This window comes from Passer montanus, unplaced genomic scaffold (genome assembly GCF_014805655.1).
Source record: "Passer montanus isolate IOZ18808 unplaced genomic scaffold, ASM1480565v1 scaffold16, whole genome shotgun sequence".
Lineage (NCBI taxonomy): Eukaryota > Metazoa > Chordata > Aves > Passeriformes > Passeridae > Passer > Passer montanus.
The window spans coordinates 14,452,398-14,472,505 of NW_024363160.1; the positions used below are offsets into that span (position 1 = coordinate 14,452,398).

General features: G+C 42.4%; 1 protein-coding gene across 3 annotated transcripts in view; it reads left to right on the forward strand.

The window, feature by feature from the left end:
* The first annotated feature begins 27 nt into the window (after positions 1-27).
* The window catches only part of NOL4 (nucleolar protein 4), a 189,912-nt gene continuing 169,831 nt past the window's right edge, over positions 28-20,108 (forward strand). For 2 of the 3 annotated variants that reach the window (XM_039703095.1, XM_039703097.1), the window contains exon 1: positions 28-530. In XM_039703095.1, coding sequence (XP_039559029.1) covers positions 264-530 — 267 coding nt within the window. In that variant the 5' untranslated portion in view covers positions 28-263. The remainder of the gene's footprint in view (positions 531-20,108) is intronic. The other variant, XM_039703096.1, reaches the window with a different exon arrangement.

Here is a 20,108-nt window from a genome sequence, read left to right on the forward strand (position 1 = left end):
ACCACCACCACAACAAAAAAAAAAAAATCCGCTGGGATCTGCCTGCACCGGGACCTCCTTCGCTCCGGCTCGGAGGTGGATGCATTTTTCATGAGCGCTGGGTGAACAGGTGCAAAGTGCGGCGGGGCGGCCCGGCCCCGTACCCCGGCCCGCTTCGGGGCGGCGTGTGCGTGTCCGTGTGTCTGCCCGTGTCTGTGTGCGTGTCCGTGTGTGTGTGTGTGCGCCCCGGCGTGTGCATGTGTGCGTGTGTGTATTAGGAGATTATGGAGAGCAGCGACCGGGACATGTACCGCCAGTTTCAGGACTGGTGTCTCAGGACTTACGGGGACTCAGGAAAAACCAAGACGGTGACCCGTAAAAAATACGACCGGATCGTCCAGCTCCTGAACGGCTCCGAGTCGAGCTCCACGGATAATGCCAAATTCAAATTCTGGGTCAAATCTAAAGGCTTCCAGCTCGGCAACTCGGACGAGGTCAGTGGTGGTGCTGGAGGAGGGAAGCAAGTGCTGTACGTGCCAGTCAAAACCACGGTTAGTAGAGAATTGTCTTCCTTGTTCTATGTCGGCCGCTGCAGCCCGCTCCGGGAGCGAGAGGCGCAGGGGGAGCCGCAGCCACAGTTGGCTCCTTCCTCCCTCTTCCCCCAAGTCATCATCACCATGTTGCGTTTGCCTGTCACATTATACACCGCCGAGGTCTTTGTGGGTCCTTTTATTTAAAGCGATCGTGCGCACAACGCGCCCCGCCGGGTCGGTGTCGTTCTCCTCCTCGTCCTCCTCGTCCTCCTCGTCCCTCCCGTCCCCCCCGGGCCGCTGCGGTGGGCTTGGGGTGCGCTATTGTCCCGCGGCCGCCGCCGCTCCGGCCATTGTGCCGGGCCCCGGGCAGCGGCCGCCGCCGCCGGCGGGGCTGATGGATGGCGCACGGGGTACCCTGCCTGGCACAAAGCCAGGCGCGGCGCCGGGCGGTGGTTCCCCGGGATCTCTGTTGGGGTTTATTTATTTATTTTTTCATTTGTTGGTATTATTTTTATCCTTTTTTTCTTTATTGTTATCCCGCAGCCCTGGCGCCGCCGCCGAGCGGCCACGAATGTGCCCGGCTCGGCTGTGAAGCGCCGGCTGCGCTAGTAAGGGGCGGCGGGAGAGAGAGGATGCTCAACAAAGGGAGGACGGGGTTCCGCATGACCGAGGGAAGGGTGTATTTTGTGGCACTTTCTGGGGTCTCAGGAGCCCCTCAGCACTCCGTTCGATGCGCTAGGGTAGCGTGGCATCCCCGGCAGGCGCTGGCGTTACGGGCTCGGCGCAAGAGGGAGAGCTATTATGCTTGGTGGTGGCAGGAGCGACAGATTTTCCTATTTAAGAAGATGGGGACTGTTGGTTGCAAGTAGGTTTTGCCTATTGAACTCTCTTAATGTATCATTATTCTTACTTCTTATGCGCTGGGTCACGCAAGCTAAGCTTCTTTTGTCTGTGCGTGGGGCGGGTGTGGAGGGGGAGCCGAGAAAGGAAACCCGGCAATTAAAAATATTCCTGCCTGGGCATTTGGCTTGGATGAGCAATATTCTTTTTTTCTTTTTTTTTTCTTTTTTTTTTCTTTTTTCTTTTTTTTTTTTTTTTTTTTTTTTTTTTTGCCTGGAGTGGCAGCTTATCCAGACCTGACGGGAAGGTTGCTGGGTGGCGCAGCAAAGGGGGCTTCTTGGAAAGTATTCTGGGTTGGGTTGTGACGTAGGCTGCCGGGGAAATCTGCCTCTCTTTGCCTTGCTGAAGTCATAAACCTGGGCATTCCCAGGGGCTGGCTTGTATTTGCCCCCTTGTCATCAGTGCCGTCATGGCTGTGAGGAGGCAGAAGTGGGAAATTAATTTTAAGGAGATTTTCAATATGAAGATTTAAAGTAAAAGAGAAGCTCTGGACAGTTTTTTCTTTCTCTGTGGTTTTTATTCACTGAAGTGTTTCAGGTCTGTCTATAGATTCAGATGATTTGGCAGATCTCTGTTTTAGTGTTACAAGATTGATTGCTCATCTCTGAGCCCAGACAGTACCATAGATACAATTTATAACAAAAAGGTTGCCTAAAGCAGAAGTCTCCAATTAGCTTAGTGTTTTTAAAGATCCCTTCTGTTCACTGAAATAATTATTTTGAAGGGCCAGTGGGCAAGATTGTTTATTCCCAAGACTATTTTTTCACTATGAGTTCAAAACTGTAAGCAAATTCACTATTTTTTAAAATGACATTGACTGCCCTACTAAATAAAAAGGATAACCTTAATTTTACACAATGGAATTTAAAAATTAAGTGCTTCTCTGGTCCTCTGAAACACAAGACTCAGTGATGATAAGCTTGTTTATTTTCTCTCACCCTTGCTAGGCCATGAAAGCCTGGAGTCCCACCTTCCATCCTGTTTTCTATTTTAAGAACACAGAATCAATTTTTATTTTTATTTTTTTCCCACAAGGGATTTCAGTGAGAGGTCGAGCATCTTGCAGGTCTTACCTTATGTACATTTGTGGGAATCACACCCTTAGCTGTGAATGTCTCTGTATGTCCCTATACATGTATTTATATTTATATAGGAGTAACTATTTTCATATAGTTTAGCAACCAAGGAGAAATTCTAATAAAATTAGGACTAATAATGAAATCAAGAAAGGACAAGTTAGCATGACCTATCTGTAAGCAATTCCTGAATATCTGTATATAACCTGAGCAATGACATATAAACCTTTTCAGAATACATACATACAATTTCCTCCTGCTGGCCATCAGAAATTTGTTTTCCAACATAAATGGGAAAAGGGGATGCTCGGCAACATTCAGCTCTAAAAAACAAATGCCAGCCCTTCCTAAACCCACGAATCTGGTGTCACTATCCCACCACAAAAGGCAGAGGAGTATTTAAGCAGACCCACAGGGTGGCAGTGGTTTGTATGAGCTACTGCCAGGGCTGGGCAGTGCCTGGCAGGCACTGAAGGCTCAGAAAGAACATGTTTGACAGAACAGGGATGCAGCCCCTGGCGCAGAGAAAGTCAGTGGCAAAGCTCCTATTGACTTCAAGAGGTCTAGAATTTCACCCAGATGGGAATGACAAGTTACAGGGAGAAAAAATTGGATTTTCATCAGACAGTAATTGTTGGTAAGCCTTAAAAGCCCATTCTCTCATTTCTTTAACTCTTAATTATTATTTAAGAGTTTTAAAATTTGTGATAATTTTTGTTTTTTCCTCCCCTCTCTCATGGTTATCCCATACATTTGGGCCTGTCCAGTCCTCAGGGACAGGCCCAAAATGTGGCAGAGCCCCAAACTGTGAATCTTCATCCTCTCCCTCTTTTTGTCCATCACTCGATCTCACCATAGGTAAAATTAATTTCAATTTAAAATTAATCACTGCATGAGCACTCCCTGTTCAATATCAGGATGGATGAAATTACAAGTTGGACTCTACAGTTACAAGCTGGTCAAAAATAAGCAAATATTCAAATACTTTGTTAGGAATTACTCTCTCCTTGAAGCTTTAAGATTTGCTGCTCAGCTTTGCTGTCAGCCAGAGAGATTTGCTCCTGATGGTGCTGTAATCCACTGCTGCTGGTAATTAGACATCATTACTGCTGCGTTAAAGGGAAAGAGAGAAGGAGAGAGGACAGGCTGGGGCTAATTAACTACTTGATTCTAATGAAAGAAAGAGAGCCTGATAGCAACTGGGAGGTTGCACCGGAACAGGCTAGATGTACAACACAGACTTAATTGAGCAGGGTGTCTTGCAGCCTCACAGTAGCTCAGGCTTGGTCTACTTTCATATTCTGTGGGCAGTAGTGCACGAGGTATTATTCTGGTTTTCCCCTGCCTGGTTGATAAGTAGCTCAAAATCACAGGCCTGCCTTCAGTATCAAGTTTAAGCGTGCCAGCAAGGAGAATGCATAGATGATTATGTGCTGGCTTAATCTATTTTACAGGCATGGTCTCCTCAAGAGCAACAGGAACAAATCAATTTCTGAATGTTCACATCCCTCTGTGGCCTAGGAGATGCACTTTTGGTCACCAGGCAACAACATTCCCTGCAAAACAGCCATTTTAGGTCCAGGGTGGGACAGCACACAACAAGCTATTTCTGTATGCTTAAGGTATTCCTGTGTGCAACATAGTGAGTATTTCACTTCTGCAACTTTTCAGATTGTTTCTGTCACCACTGCAGGTTTTCTTTCATCAAGCCCAAGCTGCACTTTGTGAAAGCAGTGAAATGATATCTAGCCTAGACACACTGTATAAATAAAGCACATTAGGCCAACAAATGTGCCAAATGGTTGACACTGTCGAGTTTCAATAGTTGGTACTCACCAACCATGACGAGATATGGAACTAGTATCTCTAGTAGGATATCCTTTCTAACTGTACACGTTTTATGGTGTATTTTTAAAATTTATTTTTTGCATAGTTTCTTTAGCTGGAGCTATTTATTGATTGGCAACTTGGAAACAAGTTTCTCCTCACCAGTCTTCTTTCTCTGGCTTGATGTTGTATGTGGACACAAATATGGACCCTAAAAAGAAGTTATAAAATAATGGCCTGCTGTATCAGTGGACTTTAAGAAGAATTTTCCATTAAAAAAGAATGATCAAGATGACTGCAGGATAGTTTTAAATATAGAATTTACACAGCATTAGAAAACTAATAGAATATAACCTCAAAGGCCAAGTTCAGATTACTTTTATGTCATTACTAATTTCAAATGACTCCATTGACTTTAATGATATCACAGAGCTAATCTATGAATTTTCCCGTGCTTTCTTTTATATTTTCCAACTATAAGCAGAGAATGAACTTTCATTCTGAAACCAGATTTTGTTTAGTTTAAATCTTTAGCTCCTCCAGGAGGATCTGGTACCTCATGGGTTGCTGCTAGCAGACCAGCAAGGCTTTCTGCAGGTGCAGGGCTGTACTACTGAACCTGATTACAGGATTTAAGGCTTAAAATTATAGACCAGTCAGCTCTAAAGAACAGGCTATGTCCCAACCCACCTCTTGTTTGGTTGGACATGAATAATAGTAGATAGATACAGTTTATGTTCCTTTTCTTTTTAGATAAATTACTTTGTTTATGAACAATAGAAAAAACAGATCACAACATAAATAGCTTATAGGTCAAAATTTACTGCTTTAAGCTATCTTACATTTAAAATTGTTCATTATTTTAGGGCATTTTGTAGCAATTTGAAAATAAGCTTTTTATTTTTTAATTTCTCCCCATTTTTGTACCTATCCATAGAAAAAAATAAATTAAAAGTGTTTGTCAAATGTATATTGGTAGCTCTGTATCCCACTGAACTGCCAGCACATAATGGCAGTTAAGTACTGCAGAAAGGTGATGCTGAGGGTGAGCTATAATTTATCCCAAGGTACGATGCTGCAGGAGTTTTACAGTCCCATTAAATGCACCTTCCAGGCTCAGGAGTGGTATTCAAACCCTGCCACATCCGCCCTGTTCTAAGTGCCCACCACATTTTCCTTAACCCCTGTTCAGGTCCGCAGAGCTCTGTCTCCTCCCTTTACCCGCAGCCTCTGCCCTGCTGTTTGCAGACCTCCTGATGGAGTCGGTGAGGAGGGATGCTGGTGAATCAGAGAGGGAGTGCTGGAAAATGGTCACAGCAGATGGAACAAAACCGGTTTAGTTGGCAACTCTTAATGCAGGCATTCAGGGGAGTGATCATCAATAAAGAGAAAAACTCTGTCCTGGAATTAAAAAATGTTAAAGCGCCCATATGCAAGATGCCATCTCCACATGCGTGTGTGAGAGGCAAAGGGACAGGAGGAGCTGAGATTTCTTAGTAACAATGTTGAGTTGGAATTTTCAAAGAGAAATGAGCCAAAGAGAGCAGATTTTTAAAAATTAAGTGTTTTAAGGTTAGAAAATGTTGACTTTACTTTAGAAACATGAAATAGGGTGTAGCAGTGTGCAAACAAAACCTAGCACTGATGTATCAATCCCATATATACATATGGAGAGACAGGATGAAAATTTCAGTGTTATCACCTGGACAAAGGCCAGACTTGCAGCTCAAAAGCCCAAACCTTTCCAGTGATCAGAAATAAAACTTCACAGTTGGATTTTCATGCTTCTGTCAACCTTTGCTGAGAAGACAGAGGTGATAGTGAACTTGTTTCTTCGTTCTCACCCTGAGTCTCTTGTCAGTGAAGCTGCACTGGATTTGGTCATGATGCAGTACTGCTGCTCAGATACTCCAGCCCCAATTTTCTTTGGACGTACCAAGTGCTGTTTCTGTGGCTACACAGCTATGTGATTACTGGGAAATAAGCTGGAAGGTTAGGGCTAACATGAGCTGTTAGGCATCAGTACAGCCTGATGGGACTTTTTGTGATCTTTGTACGGAGAAACTTTCTTTCTCTATCCTCTGGGGTGATCATCACCATTGCTGTTGTTCAACTGTAGACTGAAAGGAGACAGGATCTGGGGAGAGTACACAGGGACACTGCAGGTAGAGAGGGCTTCCCATGAACACAGGCCCATGGGAGAAGAAGGCTAGTGCAGTGCTGGATGAATGTGGGTGGGAGTTAATGATTCAAATTTCATTTTACACTACAAAAATAAATTAAAATTGGCTGACACTGAACTGCGAGTTTGTCTGCTGTTGAAAGGAGGCAACTAGCAGCTGTTAGGTTTGGTCTGAAGGAAGCTATTTGGGTCCCAATCTTCCCCAGTTATGCAGGATACACCTGTTGAGAGTTTGCTGGTAAAAGAGGAACAAAATAAGCAGAGCGTATAAATGAGGTAGATGTGGAGAAAGATCATGAGACAGCGTGGCAGGAAACACACTCTCCAGGAGGGAGGATCATACCAGATTCTGCAGCCTCCCATGCATTGCAGAGCATCACAGGCATCTTGTGTTCCTTGTTGAGTAGGTTGACTGGTCAACACAGTCACCAAAATTAGTAGAGCTTTACAGGATGTAAAAGATGTTTTTGTCTTGTCTATGTCATTTTAAACCTTCCAGAAGCCTCTCTGACTTTAGAAAACTCAGACAGTGTTAGTTGGTGCAATGAGAGTTGTTTCCATTGTCCGGCAAGAGTGCTGAAAGTGATCCAACAGCTTGCTTAAATTACCCTTTTGTTCTCTTTAAATAGATGAGTCTCAAAACTTCACAATTCCAGTAGCAAGGTATTTTTTAATGGTTTATGAACATACAATATCCAGGCATTGTCAATATACAGGAAAGAAATGCCACAGGTAATGGCATTGAGCATTTTTCAGATGCACATGGATTTTCTTAGCGATGATCAACTTTGTCACAGACGGTTGTACAGCCTTCTAACTGCTTATTCAATAACTCTGCAAGCTGCAAAACTTGACAGTTACTGTGTGCATCTGCTGGCATTACAGCCTAGTTGTTGAAATTCAAATGGGGTGTTTGAAACATTTCCTTGTACATGTGGATACTCTTCAACTTAAGGGGCTATCTGTAGTGAACAGTTTACTTAATAAAACTGATCTATGTCAGACTTAACCTCAAGTAGAGACTTTTTTCAGGAACAAATATTCTGTATAGACTTGGAAGGATGACATTTATCAAATGACCTACTTCTGCCTAGGATGAAGCCCATTCAACCTTTTTTACTTCAGAGCCTGTAATTAAACTCTTTAGGGAAAAGAGAGGTTTTATGTATTATATTGATAGTAAGGTCTGTGTGTCTGAAGCTTTTGTACATTTTGTCACCCCAGAGATTTTAATACGAGACATGGATGCTACAACATTTTGACTGTACTTAGAGAAAATTTACGTGGTGAGATTACTTGCACTTAAATGACTTATGAATCTAACTCACTGTAAAACTTTTAAATTAATATGACTTGTGATTGCTCTTTTTGTTGCCTTTGGATTTACACATACCACTACTAAGACTGCCTGGTGGAGCTTGTAGAAAACTTTTGTTCAAGGCAGATTCAGAGCTGAAGTAGCTGCCACTAAATCATGACCTATCTGTAGGGTAAAGCAGTATTGTGTTGGTATATAGTAAATCACATTTAGGAATGGACTTTCACTACCCTGAGCTGATAGAAGATGAGTAACAAACAAATCATTATGCAGGTAATTAGACTCAATAAGAGAAGAGCAGCTAAGGTATGGCCAGAGGTTTCAGTGGACAGGAAAGATGAGGACTATAAGCACATTTCACAAAACTTTATTTTTCAATATGTATCTTTTCTGATGTGGGTGATAAAGAAGTACCTATCTTGGGTTTACATTTTTCAGGTGGTAAAATTGAAGAATAGTTAGAAATGCAGAAATAAAAAAGAGGGGATATTACATTCCAGCACATCACTGGGGCTTGCACAAATTCAAAACCACAAAAGAACTTAAGAATGAAGTAACTAAAATTACTACTAAAATATACTATTTGCCACTATATATGACAATGATACAGCAGTATGGACAAGAATGTACTAGAAAGGGAAAAAACAGGGTATAAAAAAGGCTCATAGAAATAACAGACTAGTGGATCATATGTCAACACTAAGAAAAAAAAAACCAGTAAGAGTAATTAAAAATTATCTTAAGCGTAAATATGAACTGGAGCTGGTTCTGGTGGAACTAGTTTGGATTTTGTGGCAGTTAATGATGTTCTTCCAACCTGTGTTCAACAATCTTTCAGAAATTTTCAGGTTAAAACTTTGTTTCTTGCTTCCTTCTGAAATGAAACCCATCTGATACAGATTTATTAAAGCAGGGTTGCAACTTTGGATATGATCACAAATGAAAACTGATGAAGAACTAGGAAACCATAGCAAGTATTTGAGAGCTATGCAATGCACTCCAATGTGCATTTGTACACCCCTTCCCATATATATATATATATAAAAATATAAGCAAATGTATGTGTACATATATATACCTAAAATTCAGGGATGTGAAGGGTTTTTCAACAATGGATGGAAATGCAAATTAATTAGTTTAAGTCAAAGAAGAATTGGAGGTAAAATAAAAATATTGCAACAAAGGGAGAAAAAAGGGACAAATCATGGCAGAGGCAGAACTCCCTACAGACCGTTGCCAGATAATTTACATTTTATGCCATCATGATATTAGCTTTTGGAGAGAAAAGGAAGAATTCAAGCTTTTCAATCACATCTAAAATATATGGAATTAGTGTAATATCTCAAGGGAAATATTTAGAAATGGTTTCAAACAAATCAATAAGTCTGTCCAAAATGAGCACTGCACATATAACAAAAATCAGCATTAGAAAAAGTATAGAGAATAACATTGAAAACTTATTATTCTCATACATTAAATGCTATGTCCTTGTCTTTAATAGCATGCTTAGTGTATTTATCTCATCTCTAAAAGGTTACAAGAGATGAAAGGTCCATGAAAGGAAACCAACCTTATCAAAGAAAAAGGGTACTTACATGAGCAGTAGTTTAAATGGTTATATCACCCAAAAAATATAAACATTAAGAGAAAAAATGCTCAGCAGAAAACAGACATGTAAGAGGTAGAAAGAAACTGAGAGAAATAGTGTGATGTAAATACTGGTGAACAGCAGAGAAAATTCAGTCGTTACCCTTTTAAATTCTATTTCATGTCCCAAGGCTCTTTTGACAACCATCTCAGAAGGTAAATTCAAAGCTAGGCCATTTTTATAAACCAAAGTGTTGCGAATGGAAAGTCTGCACTGCTGTCCCTAGAGAAACCCTGACTGATTAATCCAAAATTTCTTCCAAGGATTTTACAGGAGCTCTGTGGCTCTCATAAGGGTGTAGCATGCTCTTTATGTCAGTTCAGCTTTGCAGCTGCAGCAGAAGTGAGGACAAGGTCATGTTCACGCCCTTCCTGCTCTGTGCCACCAGGAGGGAGGGCATTGAGTGATGCCATGAACTTGCTGCCTGGCTCTCACCTGATGTCTTGCAGCCTCTCCCCAGGGGTTGTCCCGTAGAGCCTCTATCAGGCTGAGTCATGCTCCAGCCCATCCATTCAACACAAGGAAAGATTGGTAGGGCATCTTGAAATCCCAGCATCCTCCCATCCCCTTCCACTTTGTACTGAATTTTAACACTGCTGGTTAAAAGGTCTCAGCCTTCATGCTCGTTTCATGAATAACTTAATAAGTTTTAAGTATGTCTTAGGTTGGCTGATGCTATAGCAGTGGAAAATAAATTGTTCATTATTGCACAGTATTCTGTTTAGGAATTTGTTTATTTACTAATTACTGAGCTCTGAAACATCTTTTGCAGACTCCCTTGCAGTCTGGTACTAGATTGTTCGTTGGTCAGTTGGGCTGTAGCAGCTTCTGTGGCTCGTTGCTGTGGTGATATCACTAGTCTGGAGGAAGGAGAGCGACAATCAAGTTTCTGAGGTCCAGCACTGTGTGAACCAGTGCTTGAGATTATTGTGGTTTACACAGAAAGTTTGCAATGAGCTGCCCTGGTTTACAATTTACTGCAGTTGTGCTGACAAGGAATGTGCTGCTTTCACCTCTGTATTTTTGTCTACCTGTGTCATCTTTTTGAGTGTGTGTATTTGTCGAGACTATTAGCAAACCCTTACTGTGGTAGGAAGAAAAGAAAAAAAGAGCAGAATTGTTAGAGAATTAATGAGAAATATGAGAGGAATTAGCTCATTCCAATGATGACAATTTGTGAAAGACTTTGCTTTTTGACCAATGGGACAAGGAAGTATGGCATATATGTAATTGGATTACTTGTCCTGTTGCATTTCTCAAGAAATGGAAGTGGAAAAGAAAAAAGAATATAGCTCCTTCCTTCCTCCTTTAACCTAGACATAGTCGTAGCTTTTTTTAATGGCATCTTTTGATAACCTCTATCTTTTTATATTCTGAGAGTTCAGTAAAGCCCCCTGGTTATGGTTGCTGTAATACTGAAGTATTTAATTTTTACTGATCAAACAGTCAGCATTCTTTTAATGAGTGCTATATTTGAATGCCAGCCATCTATCAAAAAACTGTAGTTCAGGCAGATCTCATATATTATCTCTTCTTGTCTCAATTTGGGCTTATCCAACAAGGAAACGGGACAGCAAATTCTGTATGAATGCAGCAGCAAAAACCAGAATTCTCAAAAGGCTGTTTCTTGTAAACTTCTTGCACAACAACCCTGCGTTTTTTTTGAAAACTTACACAAATCCTCTGCCACATCTTACTAATGTAGAAGGCCTCATTGTTATTGTTTTGGTGTAACTGAGAGTTGAACTGGGCATATAGGCAGCTTACAAATAGTTAAATTTGCATCTAAGCAAATTATAAAGCAATATAAATAAACCTAGCTTTGGAAGTGAATAAAGCTAGTTAAAATAAGACTAATTTCTTCTTTTTAAATTGCCCGTCTATATAGAAAATTTCAGTATTATTCTCTTCATCTCAATTTTGGCAAGATACATCAGACTTCTAGGAAACTCTGGAACTGAAAGTACTGTTTTACCTGTATTCCTAATTGAATCTTACATTTTGAACTGGAAGCAAAAGGACTGCTTTCAAAAGCTGAGTAGGAAAAAGCATTCCTAAATAGGAGAAAGCAGGTCAAATTTTATTAATAAGTAGAACATTTCAATTAATAGAATTGTAATGAACTATGTATTTTTTCTGCTTCTTATCACTGAACTTTAATGAATTTATAGGTAATTACAAGATTTCTTTCTTAATAAATTTAATTTTAATGGATGTAAAGTCAGGAAAATTTTCACATATACAGACTTCAAAACATTCAAAAAATTTGCATTATCATTCTTGCTGTAATTTAAAAGCAGGCAAATAAGTAAAGTACAATATAGATGATTAAGTGATAGCACTTTAAAGTAAATTAGTATTTTGCCTAATAGAGCCAAAAAGTGAACCAAGAGACCTACAATAAAGCTGAAACACTGTAGCTGAAGGAAGTTGGAAGGAGTTAAGCCAGTGACATTAGTGAGGTTTGAAGGACCCATCCTGTCATCCTAAATCATGGTAGGTGAGATCCCCTCCTGGGATAGGACCAGCAGAAGGTCTGTATAATTTTTAAAAAATTTTTGGCACAAAGGTTATGCCCCTGTTTTGAGGACATAATGCAGCCCCTGGCTGATGCTTGGGGTCAGTGCCTGAGGGAGGAGTCCCCCACAAACCACTACCCTTGGCACTCAATGTCCCCATCAGCTGGTGTTGATTGACTGGGTAACAATGACTGAACCTCAGTCGGACACATTTAGATAATATTTTTTCTATTTGTGAAGAATAATTTATATGTAAGTGCTATCTGGTTTTGCCAAGGTAAATTCCAATGTGCTAGAGACCGATGCTTAACAAGCATATAGAGAAGTTTATAAAATGTATAAAAATATCAAGAAAGGTTTAGTAACAGCAAGGCCAAATTCAGCTCTAAAATAACAACAAGGACACCCTGCTCCCACCTCTTTGGTCATAATCTTCTGCAACATTGGAGTGCACTCAATGCAATGCACTGTGAAGACAGCTCTCTGTTGTAGAAATCCCCAAGTTCTGATTGTTCAAGGAGGAATAAACCAAACCAGAGAATTAGCTTGATTTCAGTCCTCTAAGCCATACATATATTTAAGTGAAATAAACGAGCATCTCTCACCAAGTAAACACACACAGTACATAGATTCACCCTCAATTACACTATTGAGGTTGTTTGTTTACTTGTTTTAAAGTAATCTCCCTTTTCCACAGATATTGCATTAGGACATCTGCCATGAGGAGAATTCAGATCTCTTTCTCTTTTTTCTGTCTCTTTGAACTATATTTGCATTAGAGCAACCCTGCTTCTAATAAGAGTGGAAGGAAAGTGAGATGAGAGAACAAATGGAGTGAAGTGTTAAAGCCAATCAAGTAAAAACAAACTTTGGCTTAATAGCTTCCTATGAGCTGATCCTTAAAGCAAGAAAGTCAGCCTTGGAAGAGATGGAGGCTGTGGAAAGTAAAATAAGCCTAGGGAACACATATTACACATTTCACAGTAACAACAACAACAACAGTAATAGTAATAATAATAATAATAATAAAGCTAATGAAATAAAGCAGGCAAAAGAAGACAGATGCATTCTGTTGACTGGGTAATAAAACTACTTCTGATCTTCAAAAGTAGTATTTAAGCAGCTAGGCATACCTGTCAGCTACCTAAAAGCACAGAACAACTTAAGATATTAACTGCATAACAAAACTGCCTGGAAAATGAAACAATTTTTTGGGGACGGCAGGGGGGAGGCACAGGGGGAAGCATTTTCTCACGGAAATTTGATATCAGCAGAATTTTGGATAAATATCTATTCCCAACCATTTATCTATTTATTACAAATTGGAGTCTATTAGTCAACAGTTAGTTCAATGAGTATCACAGCATGATGTAGCAAAAAGTAGCTGAGCAGAATGTTGCTAGACAATAAAAAGCTTTTAGTTACACAAATAGGCAAACAGCTAATATAGGTGCTAGATACACTTAGCACTTTGAATTTGGATATGTTTACCATTGTGTCATAGCCCCAATATCTATCTGATGCCCACAGTGTATTTTCCTCAATCCTTGTCATTTGTCTTTACTGCTGCAGTTTATTATTTACTATAGGCAGAGAACATTTTTTTCCCCCTATGCTGCCTTTATTTCCAGACCTCAAGGCCTGCTGTTTCTCATTTTGAATTCCAATCCAATGGCAGGTGCCAAGATTCAGATGTATGTTATCTATGGAAGGAGGATCAGCCTGTTTTTGTGGCATCAGTCGAACTGAACCACTCCCTGTGCTGGCTGCATTTTAATATTTTTAATCTTGCTTTGGAAGGCATGCTATTTTGGTGAGAAACCAAATGCATTCAAAGCTGCACACAACAGGAGATCTACAAATGGGTTTCTAAATCTAGGCTTCTGTAAAATTAAAAAGCCAAACCAAAACAAAAAAACACTTAAACACACATAACTGGAGAATCTATTAGGTCCAGTCCACCCACAACCATCTGGAACACTAAGTTATCTGTAGGATTTATCCAAACAAAACTTTGGACAAAACATGAGCAGAAATGAGGTGCAGAAGTTGAGCTGAAGTAATTTTTACATAAATCTTTTAAAATGTCCAAGGCCAAGAAGGCCAATTTTAAGAACTGCTGAATGATATTACCATAATAATGTGAAATAGACCATTTTAAAGGCAAAAAGCTGTTCCCACTGAAGTCAATAGCAAAATCTCACTGACTACAATAGTAGTGGGATTGGTCTGCTAAGTAGCAAACCATGCTTTAAAAAAATCAATACTTCAATTTTACAAGGTAATATGGATAACAGTATAGTTGCCTATTATCAGACCCCATAGTCTGTGGATTTTATCTCTCTAATAATGGCAAGGTTTAGCGCCTATCTTATGAATCATTGAGAGGAAAGACATAAGCCATTTCAAAGCATTTCCCCTGCCCCAGCCGAGACAGCTCTCCAGAGGCAGGACGCGCTGCACCGAGCGTGCCTCCATCAGCGCCGTGCAGCAAGGATTACTCTGAAATGAATGGCTGCCTCGCTCGGAAAGGAAAAAAATAGCATTAATCGCTGTGGATCTCGGGGTAGCGTTTGATGCTCAGGGCTTCCCTCCCAGCCCTTCGTACGTGCCAGCCATAGACAGAGATGCCCGGAAATGGGTCAGATTTTCGTCTCAAACCCCACCGATTAAAAAAAAAAAAAGAAAATAAAAGAAAAAAAGAGAAGAAAACAACAGGAGACCTTTTTATTTTGTATTTTCCTTTTCACGTTTCAAGCATTGCCACGCTGAAAAAAGAAAAGAAAAAAAAAGAAAACAACAGGAGACCTTTTTATTTTATATTTTCCTTTTCACGTTTCAAGCATTGCCACGCTGTGATCCAAAATAGAGCTCTATCCCATACGTTCATCTTTACGCCGAGGCTATACATAGATCTTGAGAGATCCAGAGATAGACTTTGGGGAAGGGAGTTGATTTCCCTCTCCGGCCGCACCAGGGCAGCCAGACCGCTGTGTGTTTATGCCCTGTTGTCCCCACCGGGGTTGCCGGGGTCCCTGGGCCGCGGGGCTGGCCGCACGCCCCCGCCCGCCGGTGCCGGCAGCGGGCTGTCCCCCCGCGCCCCGGCTGCGGCGGAGGCGCGGTGACCGTGACTCCATCGGACATAATGAGCGCGGCGGCTCGGCAGACATGTCCCTCACCCCTCCCCCTGCAGCCATATGGTGCCGTAAACAGCCGTGCGGGGACGGGGTTTTGTTGTTGTTGTGTGCGTGTCCCCCGCCCCTTCTCCCCGCGGGTGTCCCCGGGGTGCGGCCGGGGCTCCCCAGCGCCTCTCCCCGGGCGCACCTCGCCGGCGACGGGACGGGGAACGGGGGCGGCTGCGGAGGGACCATCTGCCGGGCCAGCCCTCGGGGACCCGCGTCCCGGGGTCCCCCCTGGGGAAGCAGCGCGGCCGCGACGCCAGCTGGGTGCGGGGGCTGCCCCGAGAGGGGGCACAGCCCTCGCCCCTCTCCCAGCCCGGTGCCGGCTCCATTAATTGATTCAGGGCTCGGGCTGGCATTGAGGGCACGGGGGAGGGGGAGCGGGGAGAGGGTGCGGCTGTGCCGCCATCGCCTCCCCCCGCCTGTTCCTATGGAAACAGTGCAATACCTCCGGGACACACACACACACACACACACACAGAGACACACACACCCGCTCCTCATTCCCACTGGCGGGCGGGGGGGCCCGGCCGGGCCCGGCCACCGCGCCCTCAGCAGCGCCGTTCCCATGGCGACGGGCTGCGGCAGCACCTGTGCGGCCACCGCCGCCCCTCGGCCCGCTCCCCCCGCAATGCCGCATCCCGGGCGGACGGGCTGTGCCCGCCCTCCAGGGAAAGGGCTGCGGGTGACTGAGGCGGGGGGGTGGGGTTTGTGCCTGCACCCAGTGCGGGCAGGGAATGCCGTGAGGTACGGTGAAACATCGTCTCCAGTTTATTTTCAGTGCACTGAATGCCCTGTGCCTGCCCGGCGTAGTGGTTGCTGCAAGCACGGGGAGCATTATGCTGGAGATTGATGGGTGATAGCGTCATGGCATATTAAGGGTCGGGTGGAACCTAAAGATCATCTACTCCAAACACCCCCTGCCATGGCCAGGGACACTTCCCACTAGACCAGGTTGCTCAAGGCCTTGTCCAGGCTGGCCTTGAAAACAGCCAGGGTTGGGGCATCCACAAACTCCCTGGGCAACCCGTTTCTTTGTCTCACCACCCTCACAGTAAAGAATTTCGTGCTAACACCTAACCGAAATTTCCCCTCTTTCAATCTGTACCCATTGCTCTTTGTCCTGTCACTACAATTCCTGATGAAGTGTCCCTCTCCAGCTTCCCTGTAGGCCCCCTTCAGATACTGTGCGGTCTGCACATGGCCTTCTCCAGGCTGAGCAGCCCCAACTTTCTCAGCCCATCTTTTTAGATCCAGTCCCCTTATCAGTTTTGTGGCCCTCCTCTGGACTTGCTGGTGATGTCCTCCTCTATTAGAGGAGCTGTGTGGGCAGCCATGGATGGGTTTGAGCTCCAGCCAGCCCTGTTCCTGTGTTGCTGTGCATGGGTGCTGGTGTGTATGCAGTGATACAGCTGGTACCTATTGCATTGGAGCTGTCCTGCACACCTGCAGTGCACCTGCACCATGGCCGTGTAGCCTGCAGACAGCATGGGCCTTGGGAACTATGACCTTGACTTAAAGAAGTTTGGAAACAAGCCCCAAATTTAAGAAAATTCACCGTGAAGCCACATAAGACCCTGCTGTGCATCATCACGGCAGCTATGAATACTTGCTGTGAATAACAATGTGTCGTGGTTGGTGTGACTTGAGGTGCAGGGAATGTAAATAAAACCTTGTGCCAGTGCCACTACCACTGCTGGTGTTCACTGTTGCTTTCTGTTTTTGCCAGAGCCCAGCACCTGAGACGTGTCTTGCTACCAGCCCTGGTGCTTTTTTACCATGTGCAGGTGGCTGTATGGTATGTAGCATAGTAAATAGTTACAGCTGTTGCTGAAAATAGTGTTGCTCCATTTTTGGCCCTCAAGGTATTATACTGGCTATTATAGGCAATAAAAACATTTGCATATGGTTGTCGTAGGAAAACATGGACTTAGGCCCCTGATATGCAAATATTATCATATGTTTTGAAGCCAGGTTTGTTCCCGTGAGGAAGATTTGTGGGTTCCTTCTGCCATGTAGCTGATGGGTCAGCCCAAAAACTGGGGAGAGTGGGTACATAGGAGGAATGTCTTTAGCCCCAAGTACCAGAAGAGGTTTTTCTTTTAGCCATAACAAGACAAAACTTTTTTTTTATCAGCTTCACTAAAGGCTGGATTGTGTGGCATAGAATACAGCTGGAGGACTCCTTTTGTCTTTAAGAAAATGCTTCTGGGACCTAAAAAGTTAGTAAAATATCTGACCAATAGTAATATCGCACATGAAAATAAAAATTTTATTACTTCATGAAAAACTAACCACAAAATTGTATCTGTATCCTAAAGATGTCAATGTCAAAAAAGATCAGGAAGCTTTCTTTTTCTTTATAGATATTAAAGTAGCTCAAAAATGGAGTCTTATCAACTGTTACTATTTCATTGTGAGTCCCATGGTGTTTGTAATTTTTTCTTTAAAAATCCCATCTCCAGTCAAATGCTCATAAAAATTCTACTTTTGTGTTTAAAACCCCCTCATTCAAAAATCCTTTAGCAATCCCTACACAGAAAAGATTGTCTTAGCAACAACTCCCTGTCAGTTCTCAAAATCTCTCAAGGACCATGGATATTTCATTATCAGCCTTTTGATTGATGAGTATATAAAGTGTGGGTAGTTAGTGTGGTTCTAGAGACTGTTGATTTATTAAGGAATAAATGGTCTCTCATGTTTGAGAACTTCCACTTTAAACTCTGCAAATGTCCCAAGTGGACTCTGTAGACAGGAAATAAAAAAGCAGGTTTTTTTCCTAAATAGTAAGATTTTTCAGGGCAATTTAGTGATTTTCCATACCCTATTTCATTAATTCAAATATCAGTTAACTAATTATCCTTAAAACAAAGTGAGAGAATGAACGATATAATTTGAGCAGAATCCTTTCAACATAATGCCTAGTAAGCCCATTGAAAAAAATTCTGAAGGTGCTCAAAATAACAAAACCAGACAAATTTAATTATAGAGATAGGAACACTGAATTCATCTTAAATTATATAAAACTTGGCCTCATAATAGGGGAGTCTAGAAGCTTCAGTTTCTAAAGTTTACAAATCATATTGTAAAAGCTAACCTGAAAAAAGCTATGTGAGTATGCTGCACCATAAAGTAAGAACTGGAGAAGGAGAGCATTCTAGTGAACCTGCTGAAGACCCTATTTCCCAGGTCCCATCTCACTGGGAGACACTCCTTCTGCAGCAACACAGCAGCACAGGAGGATCAAATGTGAAAGCAACATCAATGCCATTATTTTTTGGCCTCTTAAGAGTAATAGGTTGACTTCTGTGGGACCAAAAATGCATAATAAATTGCTATAGTAACTGCAGCACCAATAACTCACAATTCAGAGAATTGATATAGCATCAGTTGACTTGATTGCAATCATCACCCCCAGTTTGAACAGCAGGTTGAGGGAGGTGACTCCACCCCTCTGCTCTGCTCTCATGAGACCCCACCTGGAGAGCTGTGCCCAGGACTGCAGTCCACAGCACAGAAAAGACATGGATATGTTGGAGTGGGTCTAGAGGAGTGACATGAAGATGACTGGGGAGGTGGAATCCCTCTCCTACAAAGACAGGCATTGAGAGAGTTGGCGCTGTTCAGTCTGGAGAAGAGAAAGCTCCAGGGAGAGCTTACTGTAGCCTTTCAGTACTTGAAGGGCACTTACAGGGGAGATGGACAGGGAGTTTTCACCAGGTCTGTTGTGACAGAACAAGGGGCAATCTTTTTTAACTGAAAAAGGGCAGATTTAGATTGGGCAGAAGGAAGAGATTCTTTACAGTGATGGTGATGAGTCACTGGAACAGGTTGCTCAGGGCAGTGTGAGTGTCCCATCCCCAGAAGTGGTCAGAGCCAGGTTATATGAGGCTTTGAGCAACTTGATATGGTAGAAGGTATCTCCATCCATGGAAGGGGGATTGGAAGGGGGATTTGAACTAGAGTATCTTTAAGGTCCCTTCCAACACAAACCATTCTGTGGTTCTACGAGTCTGTCTTTGTAACTCGTGATGCTCTGTATAATTGAGTTCTGAGAAGGATGAAAGCAAACAATAGGGTGCTCAACTGAACACTGTTGTCTTAATGGAGTTTTTAAAAATTTCAGTGAATATATAGGCTGAAACATACACTGGATGGAGAAGGAACATCTATAAGATATGAGCAGAAACAAGGAGACAAACAAAAAAGGGGGGGAAGAAAAAAAGGAGCATCTGTGCAGAAGATCTAGCAGGAAAAATTAAATGGAGCAATGCTTTTTGCATCAACATCCAAAATCTAAGTGAAAAGCAAAAATATTTTTTTTTGCAGTATCATCTGAAGTCCTAAAATGTATTTGTCAAAAAAAAAAAAAGAGTAAAATATATTCTTGACCCCTGGGGGAGAGTGTAATTATGGCATTGTGTTGTGAAGCACTCTCAGATGGCGGGTTGCTGTTAAAAATGACTGAACAAGATGGAAAAAGGGCAGTAGTAGGGAATAGATGGATGGGATAAAACCCCAGATACAGAATGAAATCCCAACCTAAACTCATTGTATCAGCTGGTGACAGCTACCTCAAGGGTCTGTTCATTTTTCCTAGGCTACATTTAGCAGCTTGCCATGGCAGTAAAATACTGGTGAATCAAATTGAATTTAATTTCATGTATATTCCTACATGAAAACAAAGCACACATATTTAGCAGATGTGCAGCTGTGCCTGTTGTCTCCCCAGAAAGCAAATTTCAGGATACATGCAGAATGCCCCCAATGAAAAGTTATGCTAGAAATTATTTGATTTGACAGGAAATTACTGTGTCATTTCCTTTCAAAGGCTGTAGCACACAAAATGCAGTACTGTAATAGGCTATTTGCACAGAACAGAACAGGGCTTGCCTGTATGGTCTTCTAATAATGTTCTTGGTGATCCATGCTGGTTTGATAGTTGTA